We start from the raw sequence: 23,032 nt of genomic DNA, 5'->3' as shown, positions 1-23,032 counted from the left end.
GCTTCTACATGCACCAACCATTGGACATCTAACTTAGTCTGTCCTAAATTGGTGAGGCGTTTCATGATTGCATGCATACATGCATGTTCACTGATTGCATGCGTAGTTTTCTTCTTAGCCATTCTTATTGTCTGGCTACATGCATGACTATTGCGCCTATGTAAACTGGACGATGTTGTACGGTGAAGAGTAACACAGTTAGCAGAGTCATTTTGCGTTTCTATTCCTCTTGTAGTCTGCTTAGGTTGAGTTAACCACTCGTCGTAAATCCCTAGCATTTGTAGACCTCCAGATATATCAAATAGTGAAGATCGTCTTTGTGTATTCGTGCCTTGCTTCCAAGAAGTTTTCATATAATTTTGTATCTCTTGTGGTTATGATCATGCTTGTTCCGCCAGTTGATTCCCACATCAAAACATCGGCTACCATGACCCTAAACATGTGGCAGCCAAACTCAAAGTCGTAGATCACACTACAACTCAAATCCAAGATGCAATGTCAACTACATTGAAAAAAAGAACGGCTTAATGATATAAGAAGCAGAGCAAACAAAGAAACTTACATTAGAATCATCTAAGGCAAACAAAACACTCGAGCACCAATCATCAAAACTTCATGATATGAGCTCATCCGCCGATCAGGCTAGCACCATCCCCGCTGGTTTTTTTTTTCTCTTCCCGCTCTCCCGTTTTTTTTTCCATCTTTTTTTTTCCCTATCGTGGGTCTTCCGTCGTGGGAGGTCCCTTCAGTTCCCATCCCGTTCTCCTGCTGCTCTCCCTGCCCCTCGCCATTCGCTCATGCCGCAGCTCGCCAACTGCCGCCGCCGGCGCATGCCGGTGCTTTTTTCGCTCCAGTTCCTTATTTCGTTCTCGCCGCCGCCCGCCTTCCGCAGCCGCCGCCGCCACTCCCCACCCGTAGCCGTCGCCGCCAGTCGCCATTCGCTTCCGCCTCCGCCACTCGCCAACCGCATCCGCCGCCGCCCGCCTTCCGCAACCGTCGCCGCCACTCCCCATCCGTAGCCTCCGCCGCCAATCGCCACTCGCCATCCGCATCCGCCGCCGCCGCTCGCCCGCAGCTGCCGCACCGCCCCTCTCCTCCTCCGCATCAACGCTGCGCCGCCCCTCGCGTCGACCCCGTGCCGCCTCTCTCCTCCGCATCGACGCCTCGCGCCCCTCGCGTCGACCCCTCGCCGCCCCTCTCCTCCTCCGCATCGACACCGCGCCGCCCCTCACGTCGACCCCGCAGCGCCCCTCTCCTCCTCCGCATCGATGCCACGCCGGACGCCGCAATAGCCCGCCGGAGCTAGGTTCGATCCCCTCGACCGCCCGATGCCGCCGGTGAGCTCACGCCTAGCTGGTGGTGGTATTAGGTGAAATGCCGTGACTTCGTCAGCCGTGCTACTGGCTTGCGCACATGCTGGGGCAATACAGACTGGAAAGCGCATTCATAATCAGGTGAATTACTTGCTCCTTGTCTACATGTAGATGTTGATTGACCACTTGAATTAATTCTTAGGATCAAACACTATGACTATGTCACCATTAAAACATCAGTCTACATTATTTTGTTGAACAAAGGGAGCTTATTGCAACTGTTAGAGGTCCTACAGTAGCTGTCAAGGGCATGGCTTCCAGTTCTATCCTTGAAGAAAGTCTGACCTCACGAGCCATCTTTTGAGTGAGATGGCTTTACAGTACCAACTATACCTATATGCATTATCCTGGATAACCATTGCTTACTAATTGCTTTGGTTTTGGAGATCTTTAGCATGTTCTTCAAAATTTGTTTATCAACAAATTTTTGAGTTTTCGATAAACAGTATTCATGACGCCATGATGGTGAGCAATTTTTCAGTTCCAATAGATTGGATTTGGACGAATTGTACACTTCTGTGTTTGAGAATTTTGATTAAATTGTTTGTCACTATGTTTAAGCCTTACCAATAAGTTATTTGTTTTTATGGATCTAGAAATCATTTGATACTATGTCATTTACATTAATTTACTAGTCAAATTATTCTAAGCTCAAGCAACTTTCTTCTGGTGTTGTAGGAAGGATATTGATCATTTGATTGAATCAACTGTTCACCTTTTTTTCATAGTTTCCATGCCTTTTAATCATAGAATTGCGCTATGCAGTTCCTTCTGTTCAGTGTTTATGAAATTGAAGTAGCTTCCTCTTAATTATATTTTTGAAATGTGGTACAAATGGGTTTAGAGGAGAATGTCTATGTTGGAACTTATGTAGTTGATATGTACAGCTAGTGTTGGCGCTAGTTGACTACTCACTCCTGCTTTGTTTTCTGCATTTAATACCTGATTTGGTATAACTTGCTTCCTCTCCTCTCAGTTTATCTCTCACCTGTATACAAGGAGCGGATGAGTGAGCTGGATTATGTCAATTTACAGCGTGAGCTCCCATGAAGATCATGGAGCTTATTGCCAGAGGCCCAGAGCCATCATCAGCCATTAATGTCCATCATCTGAGGGTATGGGAGGTCCCTACGAGAATCTTTAGTGGCACCTCTACCAGTTGCTCATGGACCTCCACGAACTTGTCCATATAAATCAGAGTCTATTACTCCTGAAGGATGCATTTAGGGTGTCTTGACCCAACGTCCGCCAAACCCTGTCCACGTCCCTGTCTTTCCCTTTTCTGCTCATGTTTTTATCTAGTTCATCACACTCCGCATAAACTGTGGTAACGGGTGTGGGATGGAGAGGTGGAGTGAAGGTTCCCTGCCTAAAGAAAAACATAGAATGGTAATACGATGGATTGGATAAATCAGTAGAGTTGTTTTGGTGCCTGGACCTGAAGCTTTAGCTTGAAGTGTTTTTTATTATTTTGTATGAGCTGATAGTACCAGGCTAGCACCTTTGATGCTTGCACATGGATGTGTGCCTTTTGTATTCTTTAGGATATTATGATAATGAATAGAGATCAAAGAATTAAATTGAGAAGTGTGCAAACCTAATAGTGCTCTCAGTCAACAACAGTTCCAGATTTAGTGATGGCTAGATGCAGAAGCAATCAGACTAGCTTTGTTTTCTATGGCCAATAATATTTTAATATTTCAACAACCAGTTTAGATTGTTAGCTTTGTTTTCTAGGGTGTGTTTGCAGCAGGTTACCATGACTGGCGACCAACTGCAGGCATCACGTAAGCCACAATACTGAACTGAATCTTTTGTTTCACATGGTAGCAAAAGTATGAGCTCCCTACACAAGGCATGTTAATTTTCTTACGCCATTAGAATTGAAACTAGAATTATTGGGTTGTGTGAGTATTAGACTCAGAACATTCTATTAGGATATTATATCTGCCATACGTACCCCTCAAAGTAGAGTTTTTATACCATTAATAAAGATGCTAGTTCATTCAGTGAAAGAATTCGCCACCTGGTGTAATGCACCTCCATCACCCTGTAGACCTGCTATTTGTTTTCAGGATTAAACATTTTTCTCTAATTTTGAATTTGGAATGCTGGTCAGAAAATATGCTAACAGAGGCACACAAAAACTTGTTTGAGAACTAGAAGTGCTTATCTTTTGTATCCAGAAATCAGTATATGCATTTCAGTATTATCTCATATGAATACAACTAAACTTTTCGTTCCTTGAACCAGCTTTATGAAATATATGTCTTTCTGAAATTGCTGCTCGAAATTGTGCTCATGATTCCTTATCTACAAACAGGATCTGGAAGGTGATATAAGATTATTACAACAAAATATTTATTTACTAGTTACTACCAAGTTTTTCTTGTCAGTTTCAAATTTTGTAACAGCCACCTTGAGAATCAAATACATTCAATGATGGAGGTGGCCAGCAGTGAAGCCGGCAATGTTGAGTCCAGCTGCTCCAAACCCAGCTTTACATGCTTCACATGTTGACATGCATGTGTTGTTTTTGAAATGCATAGGATAGGATACTGTTATTGTAAAGAGTTGAGATTTTTATGGTTCATTACCTTCATTCTTACACCAGCAACATGAAATGGTTGTAAGGTTGAGATTTTCCACTCATGTATCTAATTATTTGCAACTTGGAAACTATATATAGGGCTCCGCTATTCAATCCCGCGAGCGATGTGGACCAGAGCAACGGCCAGGTCGAGCGACTGGTATCCGTTTGGATGCCGGTGGCGGGTCTGTCTGTGCAAGATAAAGCACATGGATATCGAATCCGTATTGGACAAATCACAGCAGGTTCTGATTTTTCATTTCCTAATCTCCCTTATTTGCTGAGTGATTAGTCAGTACACAGTCCTAATTACCCAGGTTCTCGCAGATTGGATGTTGGTGAAAGAACACTGCACACGTGTGATAGATTGACCTTAGTATTGCAGTATTCTGTCTGTTCTCCTTTCTTATGGTTCTGCTGTCATGGAATTTAATTTCAAATGTGTCATAGTGGCATCAAACATATACTTCATGTTTCATTTCATGGCCTTTTGGTCGTATAATTAGCTGTATGCCAAGGTTCAGCTCACACAGGACGTCTTCTTCCATTACCAGAGGGAATGCACCTGTGCTGAATTACTAGCTGTGTCCCTCTTCTCTCTGGATTGGTGGATTAGCTGCTCATGTGGTATTAGCCTGATTTTTTTTAATCCAAACACATGAATATAATCTTAATCTCATCATCAGTGTACTCCCCTTTCAGAAGCTGACTATTAGAGTTAATCTTTATAGTTTCAATCATATACTGAAATTGAACATTTCAGTGTCTTAAAAAAGTATTGTGGCTGACATGTATCCGAAAGGAACTTGTATATCCCATCCTTTGCTTCCCTGTAGTAAATTTCGACGTATAACCAAGCCATAAATGGCTAGTATACGATGATGGCTACTTCCCTAAGTAGTTGGGGTGGACAGCTGTAGTGCCTCCCATGGACTTTCCATGACACCTAAAATAGTTTACAAATCATGCCTTGACTTTTATTAGTGCGCAAAATGCTCATGAAATTTCCCCACGAGGAGCCAAGATTTCCATTTAACTTAATGTAGCCAATTGTTCAGTTTGTTGTGGCAAATTCACCTACCAGAAGTTGTGCCGGATTCCTAGTGTAGCGTGTGAGGCATGTATTGGCTTTATCTGCTCATGCATAGAGTTCTACATATAGTGAACTTGAATTTTGAGTTTCTCCTATGATTGCAACCTTCATTCAATTGAACTTGGAGATTGATAGGCATGAAGTGTGTACCTTTTTTGCCACGGAATGTGTTGGATTAAATGCTTTTAAATTTTTTTAATCAAACCTTACATCTTCTGTCATTTTTTTTCTAAATCTGCTTTATATGGCAGAATAGCCCATTGTCAGCAGTTTTTTCTACAATTTTATCTTGACCAATATAGTGGAATTTGGTATCTGAAATCTGTAACAAAAGAGATATGTGCCTGGTAGCTTTTGATTAAATTTACTCCAAATATGAGCACTGAGCTGTTCTCATTGTAGGATGCCGCCATGTATAACTATCTATTGGTTATCTCTCCGACTATACTGATTTTTTATTTAGTATATTTGACCTGGAGGTGGGAAGAATATTTTATTCATAAATTCATTTGTTGGCATGCCACATTTTTCTGTTGTTGCTCTCAACTAATAAAGTAGTACTAAGTAATAGCTGTGGTCTTGCAGAATCATGTGGATGCTTGAACCTGTAATGTCTTTTAACATGCTTTCAGATAAGTGCGCTCCACTAAACTATTATGCAGCTAAGCCAGGAGGAGATAATGCTGAAGAAGCAGCCAACGGGTCCAGTGGTAATGCAGTGGCTGGCAATGAAGATGGCAAGAACAAAACTCACACTGGTACAGCAGCCACAGCAGCAGCTCAAGTGGCAGCGGCTGATGCTGGGAAGCTGATTGATATCAATGCACCAGTGGATCTGGGAACAGAATCAAATGTGCTGCACACATTTGAGCTCCCTATATCATTGTCTGCTCTGCAAGAATTTGGCGGAGCCAAGGGCCTGTTTGATGGTTACATGGTTAGAAAGCAGAAGATAGAAGCTACAATGGGGTATCTGTGCTTCTGCAGGCTGCTCAGCGGATTCAACTGTCTGCCTGGCTTCAGTGCCTCTACAATTGTCCAGATCATCCGCTTTCCCTTATTTTCTTAGAAACAACATGCAGTCTATACAGTTTCTTCATAAATATTACCTACTGTATGACTGATTAATGTTTATACATGTGGAGTGTGTTGTCATCTTATCGTTGTTATTTGACAATATGCAAGTTGATGATTTGAATCCATAGTCAGTCCATCCAACACAGCACAGAGGATAGGGCCTTCCTCCTCAAAATGACGATCTGCCCTCCTGCTGACAATAACCCCTGTGCCCTCATCCAATGTAGCAAAGTTGGACTGCATGCAAATTGAGCACACAATTCAGCGATGGGATTAATACATTTATCAGTTGATAAGAAACATTAAATATTGTCCAGGGATAAAAAGGAAGAAAGAAAACATAGGTGAAACATGCTTCTTTCCGCACTACAGCCGGTCAAATTCAATGATCCAAGCCATTTCTTAGAAGAGCTACAGACCAAGATCTGACAAAAAGTGTTGGCCAAACTTAGTTACTGCATGCACACTCTTGAATGATCTGAACCATTGCTAACTACCTAAAATTACAGCCTAAGAGTCTAACGAAACTGAGCATCAATTTACAACGCAAAACAGAAGACTGAATGATGAACAATAACTGCTGGGCATACAAGTTGACAGCAGAAGGAGCCAGCTTTAGCAATAGAACGGCAAGAACACACTATGATCTGAACAAATCGAGCTACCACTACTTCAGCTGCAATCCGGTGCTACCCAAGAACGGGGTGCCGATCTTGACACAACAGACATAGCAAATGCATCATTCAGGTGCGTTAAGGTTGTCTGAAAAGTAACATCACAATGCATATCCATTAGAGAACTGCAGCTTGCTGATTCAGAGTTTGTAAAAAAAATCAAGTACACAACCTTGAGGGCGAATCAGCGGCGTCCTGCTCGGGAAGACGGAGGCAGGGTTGAATACGAGTGCGTCAATTCCGGGGCCGCGGCGTCATCCTCCTCTGGGCATCGCTGCCGGCGGAACAGCGGCGGCAGGGTCCGGCTGGTCGGGGCGTCGTCCTCCTCTGGGCGTCGCTGTGTCCTGCTCGGGGAGACGGCGGCGGGGTTGAATACGGGTACGGCTGGTCGCGCCGTCGTATTCAACCCGAGCGATGCGAGGGCGGAGAATACTGCTGAGCGGTTCCAACATATGCAAACGTCCTGCGAGCGATGCGGGGTTGTTGGTGCCCGTCAAAAAAAAAACCGGACGTCCTGCGGGGTTCTCCGCTTCGTGGCGTCGCTGCGGGGTGCTGCGGGTGCTGGGACGGGGCTCGGGTACAGAATAGGCCACCTCCGCGTCCGTCCGAGCGCTCCTTCGGTCTCTCGCAACCCACAGGGTCCTGATTTTTTTTTCCCGCGCATCGCCCCGCTCGACGTACTGTGCGTGTGTGCGGTCCGTTTTCCCGTTTTTCTCCACGCGCTGAACCACATCTGTCTGCAGTTTTTGTATTGGCCAGTTTCCTCACAAAGAAAAAAACAGCCGCCCCTGGCCCACTACCCAGCTTAGTTTGCCCAAGTGTTTGCAGGTTTATGCATGTTCATTCGTTGAAGACAGCTGGATCACAGAAGGGTTGCAATTAGTTAAGGTCCAAATATCCTTACACCTAGAAGTACGGATCTTTTTTTTTCTTGGTCTACAAACTATTCCGAGAAAAAACACGTATTGGAAAAGGACGCACTAAATGGCAAGCCTTCTGATTATTTGGAAATTCTATAAAATAGAATTGTAAAAATTACAAAATTTGCTCCCTAGAACATGCATTGTTTTTTGTTTGCACACACTACAGGCCTGTTTGGTAGAGCTCCACGCAGCTCCAGATCCTCAAAAACAGCTCTGCTCTAGATTTTTTCAGCCAAACGGTTTTAGATCCAGCAACTCCACCACGGATCTCCACGAAAATGGTGGATCTACCCCCAGATCCATGGATTTGGTGGAGTTGGAGGAAATTACCCACCACTGCCACTCATTAGTGGAAAATGACCGGTTCATTCTATTTCTTCACAGCTTCCTCTCGCGCTGCCATGGCCGCGCCCCGCTCGCCGCAGCCCCGCCGCGCCCCGCCCGCCGGACCGCCGCCCCGTACCCGCCGGAGCACCGCCCCGCCCGCCGGAGCGCCGTCTCACTTCGCCGGCGGCCCGCGCGCCCCGCCCGCTCGAGCGCCGTCCCGCCCGCCGGCGCCCCATCCCGCACCCGCTCGCCTGGCCACCGGCGGGGCCGCGCCTGCCAGCACGCCGCCCGCCGGAGCGCCGTCCCGCCCGCCGGAGCCCTGCCCCACACCCGGCCGCCGGTGAGGCCGCGCCCGCCCGCCGCCCCGCTCCGCCCGTCGGAGCACCGCCCCGCCCGCCGAAGCCCCGCCCCGCACCTGGCCGCCTGGCCGCCGGCGTAGCCGCGCCCGCCAGCCCGCCAGCGCGCGCGAGGCCGCCGGCGAGGCCGTGCCCGCCAGCACCTCAACCATGCGTGCAACAGCGCCAGGAAGGAGATATTTTTTTATTCTGATGAATGGGCCCAAATTGCCAATGAGATAAAGATAAGAATGGAGCTATACCAAACGTTTTTTGAGATATTAGATCCACGGTGGAGCAGCTCTATGGTGGAGCTAGCTGGATCTATGGATTTGGAGCTATTTTTTCAGAGCTGGAGCTCTACCAAACAGGCCCTACATAACAGAATTTAAAAAAAAATTGTAAAATTCGCTCCATAGAACATTCATTGGTTAAAAAAGTATTTAAAATTGTATAATTGTTGGTTCAAGAATTCAGTTTGTATGATCAAACGGACCAATGTTTAGATTGAACCATCGAAATTGTCATGTTTCCTTAATCAAACTGTTGTTCATCATATCAAAGGGTCTTTAAGGTCCAACTTATCTTTTTTTATTAATTGAAATGTGAGCCAGTACAGTAAATATTCAACGACTGAGTGATCTTTACATTCGTGATAAATCTAGCCATACAAATTGGCGACCAGGTGTCTCAATTTCATGAGACGGAATTTCGCAATAGACTGAGCAGTCAGGTGTCCCAAGAATACTAATTGGTTAATGAATCTTTGTTCTCTGTCCTCTCTGTGGCCAATGTCATCTGCCTCGTAGTCACATTGCTTGTAACCTACTTGCACACAAAAAGACTGAAGTCAGACCGTGAAAATAACATATTGAAACATGTGGGCATCTAAACAATAGTACAACTTTTTTATGCATTGCACTACTAATTCCTGGTGTCTTAATCAGAAGCAGACCATAGTGAGCTTGTCACAATCTCTGTTAGTGTATTCGTTCCTGAAGTTTGCTTGTGATCTCATTGTACTCAGTGCCGTCCGAGCCTGCAATAGAACACGATAGCAAAAGGTTGCGTATAACAATGTCACATGTGGATAGAAAAGCTTCTGTGTAATTGTAAATAATTTCACACAGCAGAAACGTACAACGTGAGCAAAGATTGACCAATTAACTCAACAGGTTCCGCATCCCTAACTCAAAATTAGAGAAAAATGATCAATCCTAGAAACAAACGAACAAAGATAAAGCAGAAGGTTGGACATTAGTGCACGGTCTAAATGCCGGACAATGTGCATCAAATTGAAAAGTAAGGCAGCAGGTTGGAATGATGAAGTATGCAACTGTGCATCAAATTGACAAGATAAAGTGGCTTTCTACATTTGGAGATAAACATCTGAGCAATAGATAAATGGTCTTGCAGCAAGCAAAGTGGCATGCATAAGCGGATACTGACATTTCAGAATACATAAGTACGTATATGGACAGTAATTTTCATCAGATCTGGGATTTATGAGCAACTGACATGTCACACAAGCAGTTGTACTAAGCATACCATAAATTGTAAGAATCAGAAACCTAAAAATTGAAATATCAGCAGCTACATATAAAGATAAGGGTAGATATATTGATACCGCATATTATGCCCACTGTTTAATAGGTGCAATCTTAGAAGAGATACTAACCAAAAGCCAAATGGGAGCATACTGACAAATGAAGCAAATGAAACTTCCACCTTCAGGCCAATAGGCCATGGCGCATACCAAGTGAAAATTCTATATAGTGGGAGAGAAAACCAACAGATAGTTGCAAGCATTCTAATTATGGATTTAACTGCACAGCACCAACTACAAAAGAATATGCCTTTTTTAAAAAAAACAAGAAACGTCACCAAATGACTGGTCTTTGCAAAAAAAAAAACAAGAAAACAAAACTAAATTCTTCATGACAGATAACAGAGAAAACAATCACATCTTCTATCTGCTGAAAACATCACACTTCTATCACCATGGAAAGAAACAATGTCATTTAAATTAACGATAGATATCACTCAGTTCTTCATCTGAAATAATTATCAACTGGTCCAGGGGCTGAAAGATTTGATTGGATCAATATGAGATGACTCTGGAAAGCATATAGTCACTACTTGTAACTTGATTAAATTGGCACTAGCAGCTATACCTATTGGCTATTACACATAATCACACTGAGGGACATGTGAGATGGTAAGGTAAAAAAAAACCTTTATTCTAGATGTACTGCTGGGCTGTATCCCCTTTTGCCTTGATTTTTCAATGTTATATCTGGGATAATTTGTATTGCAAACATGAACTGTCAGCACGACTGCATCACAAGGAAAAGGGGATTAGCATGCATGCAAGAATCTACAGAAAAACAACAGAGAGGCAATATGGTTACAAAACAACAATTACCATGCAGAAGGATTATCGGAGGAAATAAGATCCACCTCTCCAGTGGTGTTAGATCTACACAAAAGAGCATAAATTAAAATTGGAAATAGGATTAATTGAACAAAAATCCAGGCAAGATCAATTTCATCAGAAGAATTCCTGACCTCATGCAGTCTCAGCAGCATGCCATCATGGATGCCTTCCAGCATAATTGACCAGATACGGCCACGCATGCCCCAGCAACATTCGTGTGACACAAATCCAAAATTGATAGAATCAGAAACATTTTTATGCATCCAAATCAATTTCACCCACATCAAACACTAGCACCTTATAAGTTTTACTTGTTTAACTATTTTTTTAACAGTGGGTCTTGAAGTTGGCAGAACTACCATAGGCTATTCTTTTCCTCACCTTAGAATAACACCTGCTCTTGTCGTATACTCTTTGTTTTTGAGTTTTTGGTGCTGTTCTCTGTCAACCGATTATAATTCTGCTCTAACGATTAGGTCGGAAAATGATAAATCGTTGGTCTTTTTATGCAATATGCATTTGATTCCTTCAGTGGATATCGACACAATGATCCGTATGAGCACGTGATGAATTGGCTGGTGCAGCGGGATTTGGATCGTACCGGTCCGGGGTAGGACAATCTCTTCCGCGATGTCCCCTCACTTCTGCGACGGAAGGGTGTCGTGTCAACTTTTTGTTCCTTGACAGGCCGACGGTCTCGATACTCATCGACGAGAAAGATTCCTACCTTGTGGCCATACGAAGGGGGGATGGGAAGTGGCTCAAGTTCTCCGACCGCCGTATTTCACTTCCAGCAGACCACCCTGCAGTTGAGAATATGGACGTAGAGTCATCTTACATTGACATGATCCGTGGCTTCCACAGGTACTACACTCGATCCAATAATCCTACAATTGGCACCAAATTTTCTTTATTTAATTAGAGTAAATTATACTGACTATACAATAATTATTGGTATGGTTCTATAACTTTGATCCAACAAGTTTGCAAAACGTATAAACGGACGTCTGAACTCGTCCAATGTGTGCATGAGGTGCTACATATGGGCCTGAGCGTATCTTACAACGATGGCTTAGAAGTGTAGTTTAGATCATTAAATATACATACAAGATGTGTGCATTGTCGATAGTAGCCACAAATTAAACAAATACAAGATGTATATTGTTTGAAATTTGGTATACAACTTTACACGAATCCAAACTGAAATTTGGTATACAATTTTTTTCTCTGAATATCCTCTTGATCCTTACTCATATTCTGTTATTGCTCAAAATACTTATGACCCAAGCTACAATCCATATGTCATGTTAGATATCCCTTTGGAACAAAGGATTAGCGGAAAAAATTTTGTATGATTTGTTTTCTATAGGAATTTTTCCTATGTACCCTTTAAAATAAAAGATTGGACATCGAAAAAAATCATACAAATTCCTATGAAATGCTTCAATTCATAGAATTTTGAGAAATTCTAACACGAGTTCCAATCCCTTGGAAACTTTCCTTCGTGTCTATTTTTCTACTGAAATATTTGTATTTACTATGTTGAGTGTGATTTACTCTTTTTAATTATTAATTGCTGCATAACTTATGAATCCTAACTATCAGGGCCATAGTTAGATTAAGTATTAAATAAAAAAAGTGTAAGTCTTTTCACCGTAATACTTTTGTAACAATCAACCTTATTTGTCACAAATTGTAATGTCAACCTTAGTTATATCTCTGTAATAAATTAATATGGGTGGTCATAGTTAAATTTTTTTAGAAACGACTTGTAATCTGAGTGTGTGAGAAGCACCATTAAATTTTATTTGCATTGGAGGTGGGTAAAAATGATTGCTCTTTTCTTTATAAAAGGTTTGTTACTTATTTTCTTTTTATAGAAAAATAATATTATTACTCAACACTCACTACTGGAAAACTGAAGGCGCATTCCCTATTAGTGACTAGTGTTTTTCATGTTGAGTTAGCAAGAAGCACTAGATGTTCGGAACTCCAGTGTTGACTAATTTCTACCATGTGCATTTTTCATTTCAATCCAAAACTTGGATTAATGAATCCAGGAGTGACAAGGCAAAGGAAGGCGCTGGTTCAGTTGATAGTTCTATTCTGTGAAACTGTCCGCTTCAGGCGTTTGCGAGTAAATCTTCTAGAGATCATGGAGGATGGTCGGAGCATCACTTTATCTCAGAAGATGTGGCCATAGCTTCAGGAATGGTCCACAACGTCAATGTTTACCCTGAGCTGCAAGCAAAGAGAGGGACGTCGTAATATGCAGAACGACTCTCGTCTGTTGCGAAACGTTGAGGGTCTTGAAATCAACAGCAGAGATGACGTACCTGGTTTCATTAGTCTCATTTTGCACAAAGTCGTTGTTCCTTTTGCTTAAGTTGTAGTACAACAGGGAGGATATGGCTGAATTCTTTAGCCTCAATATTTATTCCTGAAACTTAAACAGGGAGAATGTTACTGACTTCCTTGACCTCATTTTGCACACGACAGTTGTTCCTATCGACGCAAAGTTAAGCGTACTATTAAAACTTAAGCGTCGTTAGAAACAAAAATACCCGTGTGCAAAATGAGGCTAAGGAAACCAGCACATCCTCCCTGTTTATATTTCAGGAACAAATATTGAGGCTAAAGAAACCAACTACATCCTCCCTGTCATACTACAACAACCTTGTGCAAATTGAGACTAAGGAAACCAGGTACGTCTTCTCTGCTGTTGATTTCAAGACCCTCAACGCTTCGCAACACACGAGGGTCGTCCTGCATATTACCACCTCCCTCTCTTTGCTTGCAGCTCAGGGCAAACATTGACGTTGTGGACCAATCCTGAAGCCATGACCACATTTTCTGAGGTAAAGTGAAACTCCGACCATCCTCCATAATCTCCAGAAGCTTTGCTCGCAGACGCTTGAAGCGGACAGCTTCACAGAATAGAACTATCAACTGAACCAGCATCTTCCTTTGCCTTGTCATTTCTGAATTCATTAATCCAAGTTTTGGATTGAAATGAAAATACACATGGTAGAAATTAATCAACACTGGAATTCCGAACACCTAGTGTTTCTTGCTAACTCAACATGAAAAACACTAGTCACTGATAGGGAATGCGCTTTCAGTTTTCCAGTAGTGAGTATTGAGTAATAATATTATTCTCCTAAAAAAAGAAAAGAAGTAACCAACCTTTTACAAAGAAAAAATTAATCATTTTTACCCACCTCCAATGCAATTAAAAAAAATCGTGGTGCTTCTCACACACTCAGATTACAAGTCGTTTCTAAAAAATTTAACTATGATCACCCATATTAATTGATTACAGAGATATAACTGAGGTTGATATTATAATTTGTGACAAATAAGGTTGATTGTTACAAAAGCATTACGGTGAAAAGACTTACACTTTTTTTATTTAATACTTAACCTAACTATAGCCCTGATAGTTAGGATTCATAAGTTATGCAGCAATTAATAATTAAAAAGAGTAAATCACACTCAACATAGTAAATACAAATATTTCAGTAGAAAAATAAACACGAAGGAAAGTTTCTAAGGGATTGGAACTCGTGTTAGAATTTCTCGAAATTCCTATAAATTAAAGTATTTTATAGAAATTTGTAAGATTTTTTTCGATATTTAATCTTTTATTTTAAAGTGTACATAGAAAAAATTCTTATAGAAAATAAATCCTACAAATTTTTTCCGTTAATCCTTTGTTCCAAAGGGATATCTAGCATGACATATGAATTGTAGTTTGAGTCATAAGTATTTTAAGCAATACCAGAGGATGAGTAAGGATTAAGAGGATATTCAGAGAAAAAAATAATATACCAAATTTTAGTTTGAATTCGTGTAAAGTTGTATACCAAATTTCAAACAACATACATTTTGTATTTATTTAATTTGTGACCACTGTCGATAATGCACACATCTTGTATGTATATTTAATGATCTAAACTACACTTCTAAGCCATCGTTGTAAGATACGCTCAGGCTCATATGTAGCACCTCATGCACACATTTGACGAGTTTACACGTCCGTTTATACGTTTTGCAAACTTATTAGATCAAAGTTATAGAACTATACCAATAATTATTGTATAGTTAGTATAATTTACTCTAATTGAAAAAAAAATTTAATGCCAATTGTAGAATTATTAGATCGAATGTAGTACCTGTGGAAGCTACGGATCAGATCAATGTAAGATGACTCTACGTCCATACTCTCAACTGCAGGATGGTCTGCTGAAAGTGGAATACGGCGGTCGGAGAACTTGAGCCACTTCCCATCCCTCTTCATATGAACAGAAGGTAGAAATCTTTCTCGTCGATGAGTATCGAGACCGTCGGCCTATCAGGGAACATAAAGTTGACACGACGCCACCCTTCCGTCGCAAAAGTGAGGGAAACATCGTGGAAGAGATTGTCCTGCCCCGAGCCGGCACGATCCAAATCCTGCTGCACCAGCCAATGCATCACGTGCTCGTACTCCTAGAGGGACGGATCCATTGCGTCGATATCCACTAAAGGAATCCACTGCATATTGCATAAAAAGACCAAGATTTATCATTTTCCGATCAAATCATTAGAGTAGAATTATAATCGGTCACCAAACCATTAGAGTAGAATTATAATCGGTCGACAGAGAACAGCACCAAAAACTCAAAAACAAAGAGTATATGACAAGAGCAGGTGTTATTTTACGGTTAGGAAAAGCATAGTCAAGACGCACGGTTAAAAAAATAGCTAAACAAGTAAAACTTATAAGGAGCTAGGATTTTATATACAAATACTCATCATCACTCCTTATCACTCCTTAACGAAAAGAGAGCACGGAACCAAAAAAAAAAAATCTCTTCCGAGCACGAGCCGCGACTACGCACCAAGGTAGATCTCACCGAAGGAGCCGCTCCCGATCTTGCGGCCGAGCCGGAACATGTTCCCGACCCTGGGCTCCATTACTCCCGAAACTGCCGAAAAAACGCGCCCTTTCCGCAGCGGAAATCTAGCTAGCGAGCTCAGATCGGCGCGGGTGCGGCGGGACTCTGGGATCTGGCGGCGGGAGGCTCCCGTGCTACCTAGGGTTTGTGGATGAGGATGGGGAGGAAACGGCGGCGGCATTGCGGGGGAGGGCGCGCGTGCGTACACAAGCTTCGGGGGGTGGTGGAGCGAGTCCAATCCTCCTCGGTTTTTCGGGGGGGATGGGGGGAGTTGGGAAGTAGGCGAAGCTAAGCAACCAGGCAAAGCGAGACGAGGGGGCAAAGGGGCAAAAAAACCAAAATACGTCGTCCACCTCTGGCTGTTTTGCGTTTCGGTCCCTCCCTTTCGTCGCTTTCGCTGTCCCTGTCGACCATGGTGTACTGTTCCTCGAGGGTTATTGCTCGGCGCACGCAATGGGGTGCGCTGTACTATATTATCCTGACAGACTCATGAGGTAAGCAATTGACGCATCCCTTAGATCATCAGGATTACTTGCAGGCATGAAACAGCATGCTAACCTCCGTGTCCCAGATGCGAATGGTGGCGTCCTCGCCGGCAGTGATGATGGTCCTGTTGAGCGGGCCCCAAACCGCCCTGTTGATCCTCCCCTTGATGCCGGTGATCACGAGCGCGGATTCATCAGTCTCTGCATCCACCAACACATGCTTCAGTTTAAAATCCACTAATGTGCACAGGATCTCAGGGCTGGACATTCAGACAACAGAGGAAGCGCAAAGCGTCGAATGAAACAAGCACTCACGGTCGTCGAGGTCCTCGGCGATGTGCTTGACCTGGACGGTGGGGACGTGGTCCATGAAGTTGTCGGTGGTGATGACGGCGAGCGCGTCCCCGATGGCGAACTCAACGGACCTCGCAGGCGCGTCGAAGCGGAAGCTGAAGAGCTCCCGCCCCGTGCTGACGTCCCAGAGCTTGGCGGTCTGGTCGGCGGAGCCCGTGATGAGGCGCGCCGAGTCGCGGGAGACGTCGCAGGACCAGACGGCGCCGTTGTGGCCGCGGTAGGTCCCCAGGCGGTCGCCGTTGTCGGCGTACCAGACCGTCGGGGTGTGGTCCTTGGCGCAGGAGAAGAGGAGGTCGCCGTCGCGGTTGTAGCGCAGGAACGTGAGCGGGCGCTCGTGCCCCTTCATCAGGATCGGCCTCATCGTGGCGTGGTGGTGGTGGTGGTGCCGCCGCTCGCCGCCGCCGGAAGTGGGGAGGGTGGTGGATGGGGAAGGGTTTGATTTGGATGCGTCGGCGGCGGAGACGAGAAAACCCTAGAACTAGTCGTGGGCTGCGGGGGGGTGTTATAGGCCGCGGTATGCGGACAGAATTGTATGCGGACAGAATTCTCACTCGGTCCTGCTGGCTGCGCCCAGCCGTCCGCGTTCTGACCCGGCCCGGTACGGGCTGCTGTCCTGGCCCAAGATTTATCTGGGCTGGGCCGAGCGCCTTGCGGTGAGAGATAAGGCCCGGGCCCACGAGATTTCAGGCATGTCGCTGGGATTTCGTTCGGTTTGTTGTTCATTTACAAAGTCACAACAAGTTCAAGTACCTCTGGGAAAAAAGAACACGCATACAGACTACTGCGCATGGACCCACACGATTGACGATTGTACGATTGTTTCTACAAGTAAAACGGCTGAAAGCACTCTGCTTACGTACCACACCACACTACGATCGAACTGCCCATCTCTGATCAGGTCTTCCATTGTATCTGTGATCGGTAGCAGCCAAAACGATCGATATGCACCATGCATTTTTTTTCGTTGCATCGAGATTATATTCGAGAAGGCTTCGTCAACGCAGCTACGTTAAACGCGAGAACATCAACGATGATCGAAGTGTGATACGACGGTATATCCACGTCCTTGTCCACTGACAATACCAAAGCAAAACCTCACCCCCTCTCTCGTCACCAGGTGCCGGAGAAACGGTCCACTGCGGCCGGCACGAGCCAGCTGAACTCGTGAAGTTCTCTTCGACCCTTATGAACTCCTATATAAACAGCGAACGAGAGTGTCGAGGGAAGCAGGCTCCGACTTATAATTAAGAACCCCAAGACCAGCAATGGCGTCCAGGCTAGTGTTGCTCGTGGCCGCCGCGGCTGTCGCCGCCGCCGCCTGCCTCCCGGCGCCGGCCTCCGCCACGGAATGGATGGTAGGGGACAACGGCGGCTGGAGGGCCAAGTTCAACACGACCGGCTGGGCCGACGGCAAGACGTTCACGGTCGGCGACGCCCTCAGTAAGAGCACGGCGCGCTCAGTTGTTTCCTCTCAGAAATCGTTGCATAGTAGCTGATTGGCGGCTCTACCTGTCCTCCCTCTCGCAGTGTTCATGTACCCCCAGGGGAAGCACACGGTGGTCCAGGTCGGCAACAAGGACGACTTCGTGGCGTGCAACCTGATGGCCAATGCGATCGCGACGTGGAACTCCGGCAACGACGTCGTCACCCTCGACAAGCCCGGGAAGATGTGGTTCTTCTGCAGCGTTCCCGGCCACTGCGCCAACGGCATGAAGCTCGTCATCGACGTCGAGGACGGCGCACTGGTGCCAGCGCCGGCGCCGGCGTCGGCGTGGTTCTAGTGGCCTGTTTCTGAACTCCATTTCAAGCAGCTTTCCTAGCACATGAACTGAACGAATAAATTAAAGCTTGCTTTAGTTTCCGTGCATGCTTTATTTTTTGTTGAGCTTATTCTGCGACGTTTCTGTCCTTACGGATGAGAAGCATTCTCGTTCCTTCAGGTCCAAAACCTGGAAAATAATTGCAGCCATGGATACAATGACACATCTACAACCATGCGTCTTCTTTTCTTTGTTCATCCCTCGTGTCACTGATCAGAGTACACATCAACAAACAACTGTAATAAGAGAATAAGGGACGTAAAGTGTCGTATCATTACCACCAGGAAACCAAGAAACCGTATAATGTACTATCGTTGTCTCATACTCACTCCATCTATTTTTATAATCCCTCGTCTATTTTTATAAAGCATGGTGTGACTTAGCATAATCTTCCAAATAACACTACCACGATTCATTTATCTTATATTATATTATTTATGCATTATAGAGTATATTTGATTACAAATCCAACCATATAAAATTTACATTATAAAAATAAAAAATAGTCAAATTATTGATCAAAGATTGCAAAGTTTGAATCTTGATATGCGTGTGCACCTTATAAATAAAAACGGAGGGAGGATCAATTAAGCACATATTTGGACAGACAATTTTGCTAAAAATGACGGTGCAACTAGCAATAAATTTGAGCTTTTAACGCAAATACTACAACAGCCCGAGCAATTGCTTCGGCTAACCAGTCTAATATGTTCAAATTCACCTGAATTTCGAGGATGCGCTGCAACTGCAACCTGCAAGCTCCCCAAAATTTCTTGTTAAGATCCCTCGCCTGATTGGACCGACTGCTCGAGGAAACGAAATTCAACTACTCACCTTGCTAGCGCCCACAAGCAAAGGCAACATAACCTGAAATATCAAAACATGCCCTGCGTATTCAAACGGAGTTGCACTGAATTATGAACAATACCAAAACGAGCTATTCTGTGTGTAAGCAATAGCAGGCGACAACAATATGTTTAATAAACCATACAAACTTAAACTATACATTCTCATAACGATATTATTGATTGCAAAAGTCCTCCACATGCTCCGGCTAGAACCACCAGAGAAGAGGCTTGATTTATCGCATAAATAATTCCATCCCGGATAGATTAAGCTTCTACATATTGGAGATCGGATGCCGGCATGTACGGTTGTGCACTCAAAAATAACAGCTTATAAGATGCGCAAAAAGATAAGCATAGGTGCCTCGTCCAGTGTCCTCAATGCCAACTATATACTACAGCTAGATCCATTTGTCTCAATACCGTCACCATTTGCCTCAACTCCCGATTTGACAATTTGATGGGTTAAGCAAGAACTGGCAAGATTCTCATCTCTCAAGCAAATTTGAATCAGTCGCTGAATCTGCAAAAATGTTAAGAGGAAAAATGATTAGTCCACAAATAACAAGTGACAAGTCTTGAGGTCTTCTAAAGAACTGAAAGCAGCTGGGGCTCTAAGGAAATGAAAGCAGCCAATCACAGCTCTGAGGGGACAATGATGCAGTGAAACAATTATCCAATTAGGTCAAGCTCCACTTTGGATCAATAACTGAAAACTACAGTAGTATCCCAATATTGCATAGGAGGTGTTTTTCCTACTAGACCACTAAAGAATATAAAGGCTCCAAGACTATCTAGGGGTACCATTTGATCCCATATAAATGAAAGTTCAAAGATCAGACAAATATATCCAAGAAAAGCGTGTTCAAGAAAAAAAATCCAAGAAAAGCATTACAGTTGATTTATAATGACTAGTCAGTGTCACACCTTTGTCTTTTAGAATTAGGCTCATCAATTTGGTCGCGGTTATGTTGATGGGAACTCGTAGAATCTCTTGGGTCATCCCTTGCTCTGTTTGCACTCCCAGATGCAGCCTGAATCCAGTACCAAAGTCACAGACCAATTAAGAGATTAAATGTTCTATCAAACATAATAAGCAGAAGCAGAAGCAGCACTTGCCTGTGCATGTGTGCTGCTAGTGTCTGGTGGAGCACTTTGATTCTGTGTTTCAACTTGGGAGATAAATGGCATAATTTGTCTGACCATGCTAGCAAAGTGTAGCGCCTCCTCACTGGCTCCTGACACTTGTGTTGTTGCACTATTTCTACCATCTACCTGCTCAGCAGAAGACGTTGGTGCTTGCTGACTCGAGCTATTTCCTCTAACATTTTCTCCAGGGAGCATTGATCCAAGAAGGTTCATTATCTGAGAGAGAGTGACCAGGCCATTCTGCTGCCCAGGTGAGGTCTCAGAGCCATTTCCCACATTGACATCAGCTACAGATTCCAGATTACCTGCAAAAAAAATCAATTGATGATCTAGAAAAGTAAAACAAAGCATATAAGACCAGGAAGTGAACCAAAAATATCAAACACCAGAATAAGGAATAGTTCAATAATACCATGACATTCATTCAGAAAAGCATCTAGAAAACAAAGTATGACCAAGAAAAGGTAGTGCACATTCATCTAGAACCGCGGGTGCAATCAGATTGAGTACTTGGATGTTAGCTTCCATAATATCATAAATTAATAGCTAATTTATCAGATTCGGAGTAAAAATAATAATATACATATGTAATATTTAAGTACTAATCAACGCATATTAGTATACAAATTATTTAAATTTTAAAAAGAAAAAATGGAATATCATAAAGACTATTGCACTGCCTCAGCACATCTCTTGAGTACTCAGGTAATATTAAATCAGATGGCTAGCTATCCTGAGTCCAAAACGGGGCATAATTGTATCTGATTTCTATCCTGTTCAGCTGGTCCTCGCATTTTTAATTCTGTACGACTCCTTAACTGCCTTAGGAGGAAACTCACGGTCACATAATCCCATGCTATGATAGGATCACATGCTAGATTGTCTATGTAATGGCTGCCAATAATTTGACTCGAGTTATCAGTTAATTGAAGTTTCTTTGAAAGAAAATCTTTAATATTAGCTCAATTTGATTAGTCTGCTAACTAAATAAGTCACTGCCAGATCAGATTCAGTATCAACTCAACTAGGAGCAGTCCAACCCTATTGAGCCCTAGTTTGTTTATATTGAATAAATGCAACACAATAAAACAAGGTAGGAAAAGATGGAAGTGAGGAAAACTCACCTGCTTCATGAGCTTGAGATGACTGAGGAATTGATTGTTGATTAGGATGGGTGCTACTACGAGCAGGTTCATTTGGAGATTGACCATTTCGTTCATCGTTACCAATAGTGTTTGCTCTTTGTCGAACTCTGGTGATCAGTGGATAGATAATACCAACACCTCCACTAGAAGACCCTGATGGAGCACGACTGATACCAGCAGGCATGGCAACCACTGTTCTAAGTGGCAATAGTCTAACTCCAGACTCAACAGAAAAAGGAGTGCCACCTGCAACCCCTGCAGATGCTTCACCAATATTTGCATGCGAAGCCTCTCCTGTCCTATTCGCTTGTGCACCAGCCGTCTCACTTGGGTTAGTACTGGCTACAGGCACAGACCCACCTAACAACAAAACAGAACACAATTAACAACTGCCATAACCAAAGTAACAGGATAAATGTGTACTCAAGAAAAAACAGGTATCAAGATACATCAAGTTTCTTTTAGAGGGGGAGGGGCCTGCTAGAGACTGGAACATCCAAACTTTCGATTTGGTGGGTCCACTCTTCTTGTACTTATTTATTTGAGGGATTTTCATCCACACCACCGCTTAGGGTCATTTTTCATCCAAACCACCAAGCTAGCCAATGCCATGAGGGGTTTGGTTCTACATGTCATTGGCACGGGCAGGCGGTATAGATGAAAAGTTCACCTCAAATGCCATAGATGAAAATATATCTATTTATTTAATATTCTAGATACTGAATCCATTCACGATCTTGATTGACACTAGTCTTAAAAAAAGGGCAGTTAAGCCATATGAAAGAGTTCAGCATACTTAAAATTAGACGTGATGCGAAAAAATTATATGTAAATTCAGTCAAAGAAATGTGATGCCTCATGCAAGATGATAGCATACCAAGCGGAAACTGTAAGGGCGTGATTGGTTGCTCCGGTCCGGACCGTCCAGAATGGACCGGTTGTTCTGGATCGTGGGAGACGGAATAGAGTGATACAGGGAGGTTTGTTTGGTTGCATTTTGTTGTCGTCCTGAATCATGCGAGGTTGTGTTTGGTTGTTCTGGTTGTATCGCTCTCGTGTACGACAGGAGTCACTAGCTTGTGTTTGGTACAGAGAACAGGATGAGGTCGGAGCACCCTAGCACCATATTGGTGAGGTTACCAACAATGAGATGAACATGAGATGTTTTAATATTACAAAGGCTAATCTCGTGCTTGACTACTTCCAAAGATAATAGACTAGTAGTAGGAGTACAATAATAATTATAAATTGTAGCCCGGCTACGATATGGACCCAACTAACTTCAGTTGCCGTGTTTTTTGAACCGTCAGTTGCTTCTTTGATATCGACATCTCCGTCACCAGTGCACTCTAGAAAAGATGCAATTGCCTCCTCTTTCGAACTAAAACTCTTGTAGCAACAGTTTGGATAACCGGTGACCTGCTGATGACAGGTTACCCAAGTTGCATAGACTCTAGGTTTCCTA

General features: G+C 43.5%; 2 protein-coding genes across 9 annotated transcripts; one reads left to right on the top strand and one right to left on the bottom strand.

Annotated features, from left to right (window-relative positions):
* Positions 1 to 8,960: 8,960 nt before the first annotated feature.
* On the bottom strand, positions 8,961 to 17,089 carry LOC101762646 (eukaryotic translation initiation factor 3 subunit I). Of its 8 annotated transcripts, XR_002678524.1 has the most exons (10): positions 16,570 to 17,089; positions 16,328 to 16,455; positions 15,713 to 16,247; positions 15,005 to 15,365; positions 11,557 to 11,632; positions 10,961 to 11,473; positions 10,818 to 10,871; positions 10,628 to 10,728; positions 9,348 to 9,431; positions 8,961 to 9,217 (listed from the first exon to the last, which is right to left on the bottom strand). XR_002678524.1 is itself a non-coding variant. In XM_012847859.2 (3 exons), exons 1-3 carry the CDS (start codon positions 16,967 to 16,969, stop codon positions 15,321 to 15,323), a joined length of 573 nt encoding a protein of 190 aa, XP_012703313.1. In that variant the 5' UTR covers positions 16,970 to 17,081; the 3' UTR covers positions 15,220 to 15,320. The 8 variants fall into 8 exon arrangements, 1 of the variants encoding a protein (XP_012703313.1); XR_002678526.1 differs by having other exon boundaries at positions 10,961 to 10,995; positions 11,211 to 15,365; XR_002678522.1 differs by having other exon boundaries at positions 10,961 to 13,070; positions 13,166 to 15,365.
* A 715-nt stretch (positions 17,090 to 17,804) lies between these two features.
* On the top strand, positions 17,805 to 18,389 carry LOC101783594 (basic blue protein). Its single transcript, XM_004978257.2, has 2 exons — positions 17,805 to 18,048; positions 18,136 to 18,389. The coding sequence occupies exons 1-2, from the start codon at positions 17,874 to 17,876 to the stop codon at positions 18,387 to 18,389; spliced, it is 429 nt and encodes a 142-aa protein (XP_004978314.2). The 5' UTR covers positions 17,805 to 17,873.
* The last annotated feature ends 4,643 nt before the right edge of the window (positions 18,390 to 23,032 follow it).

Source organism: Setaria italica, chromosome VII, assembly GCF_000263155.2.
Source record: "Setaria italica strain Yugu1 chromosome VII, Setaria_italica_v2.0, whole genome shotgun sequence".
Taxonomy (NCBI): domain Eukaryota; kingdom Viridiplantae; phylum Streptophyta; class Magnoliopsida; order Poales; family Poaceae; genus Setaria; species Setaria italica.
Note: the sequence above shows the minus strand (reverse complement) of the source record. Positions and strands in the feature narration are given on the sequence as shown.